This window comes from Plectropomus leopardus, unplaced genomic scaffold, assembly GCF_008729295.1.
Source record: "Plectropomus leopardus isolate mb unplaced genomic scaffold, YSFRI_Pleo_2.0 unplaced_scaffold10623, whole genome shotgun sequence".
In the NCBI taxonomy this organism is placed as follows: Eukaryota; Metazoa; Chordata; class Actinopteri; order Perciformes; family Serranidae; genus Plectropomus; species Plectropomus leopardus.
The window spans coordinates 208-1,508 of record NW_024611200.1 but is presented as its reverse complement, the minus strand read 5'-3'; the positions used below and the strand labels follow the sequence as shown (position 1 = coordinate 1,508).

Below are 1,301 nucleotides of genomic sequence, written 5' to 3'. Positions count from 1 at the left end.
TGTAGTGCTGTGACAGTGTGACGGTGTGACAGTGTGACGGTGTAGTGCTGTGACAGTGTGACGGTGTAGTGCTGTGACAGTGTGACGGTGTGACACTGTGACGGTGTAGTGCTGTGACAGTGTGACGGTGTAGTGGTGGGGTTGCGATGATGCTGCAGAATCAGTCGGAGCTGGTGTTCGTGCTGCAGGGTCTGAATGACTCTGCATCAAACCGCCAGCTGTTCTTCGCCTTCGCTCTGACGTCCTACCTCCTCACCATCTTCGTCAACGTGACGCTCATCGTCACCGTGAGTCTGGAGAAAACGCTGCACGAGCCAATCTACATCTTCCTGTGCAACCTGTGTTTCAACAGCCTCTGCGGCGCCTCCAGTTTCTACCCGAAGCTCCTGCACGACCTGCTGGCGGCCTCCCACATCATCACGTACGGCGGCTGCCTGGCGCAGCTGTGCGGGATTTACTGCTACGTGTTCTGCGAGTTCACCAGTCTGACCGTCATGGCGTATGACCGCTACCTGGCCATCTGCCGTCCGCTGCAGTATCGCACGCTGATGACGGTGCAGCGCGTGGCGCAGCTGCTGCTGCTCACCTGGAGCTTCTCGCTGCTGGAGACGGCGGTCGGCGTGGCGCTGACCGCGAGCCTGCCGCTCTGCCGCCGCCACATCAACAAGATCTTCTGCACCAACTGGGAGGTGGTGAAGCTGTCGTGCTCCGACACCACCCTCAACAACATCTACGGCTTCGTGCTCATGTTCTCGCACTTGGCGCAGATCGCGCTCATCTTGGTGTCCTACACGTACCTGGTCCGCGCCTCGCTGCGGCTGCGCTCAAACCGCAGGAAGTTCGTCCAGACATGCCTGCCGCACCTCGCCACACTGCTCGTCTTCACCGGCACGCTGGTCTTCGACACCATGTACTCCCGCTATGGCGGCGGCAACGCGCTGCAGGCGCTGCAGAACCTGCTGGCCGCAGAGTTCCTGGTGGTCCCGCCCCTCATCAACCCCATCATCTACGGCATCAACCTGCACCAGGTCCGCTCTCAGATCCTCCACAACTTCAGCACCAGACCAGAGCTGCAGAAACCACATCCGTGAAAAACAGAACCACAAGGGACTGTTTGGTATTTTTTTGGGGGGGGGGGGGTCAAATCATTTTTGGGATGGACCTTTTTTTTTTCTTCTTTTAAAATGACCAAAGTTTTAAAAAGAAAAGAAATTGACCAAACTTTTTGTGATTTTTTTAAGATAAAAGGAAAACTAAGCCAAAACATTTGGTGATTTATTTTTCTTTACAAATCACCAAAA

At 55.4% G+C, this 1,301-nt stretch overlaps 1 protein-coding gene across 1 annotated transcript; it reads left to right on the top strand.

The window, feature by feature from the left end:
* The first annotated feature begins 146 nt into the window (after positions 1 to 146).
* Positions 147 to 1,091, top strand: LOC121963254 (olfactory receptor 15-like). Its single transcript, XM_042513572.1, has one exon. The coding sequence runs from the start codon at positions 147 to 149 to the stop codon at positions 1,089 to 1,091; it is 945 nt and encodes a 314-aa protein (XP_042369506.1).
* The last annotated feature ends 210 nt before the right edge of the window (positions 1,092 to 1,301 follow it).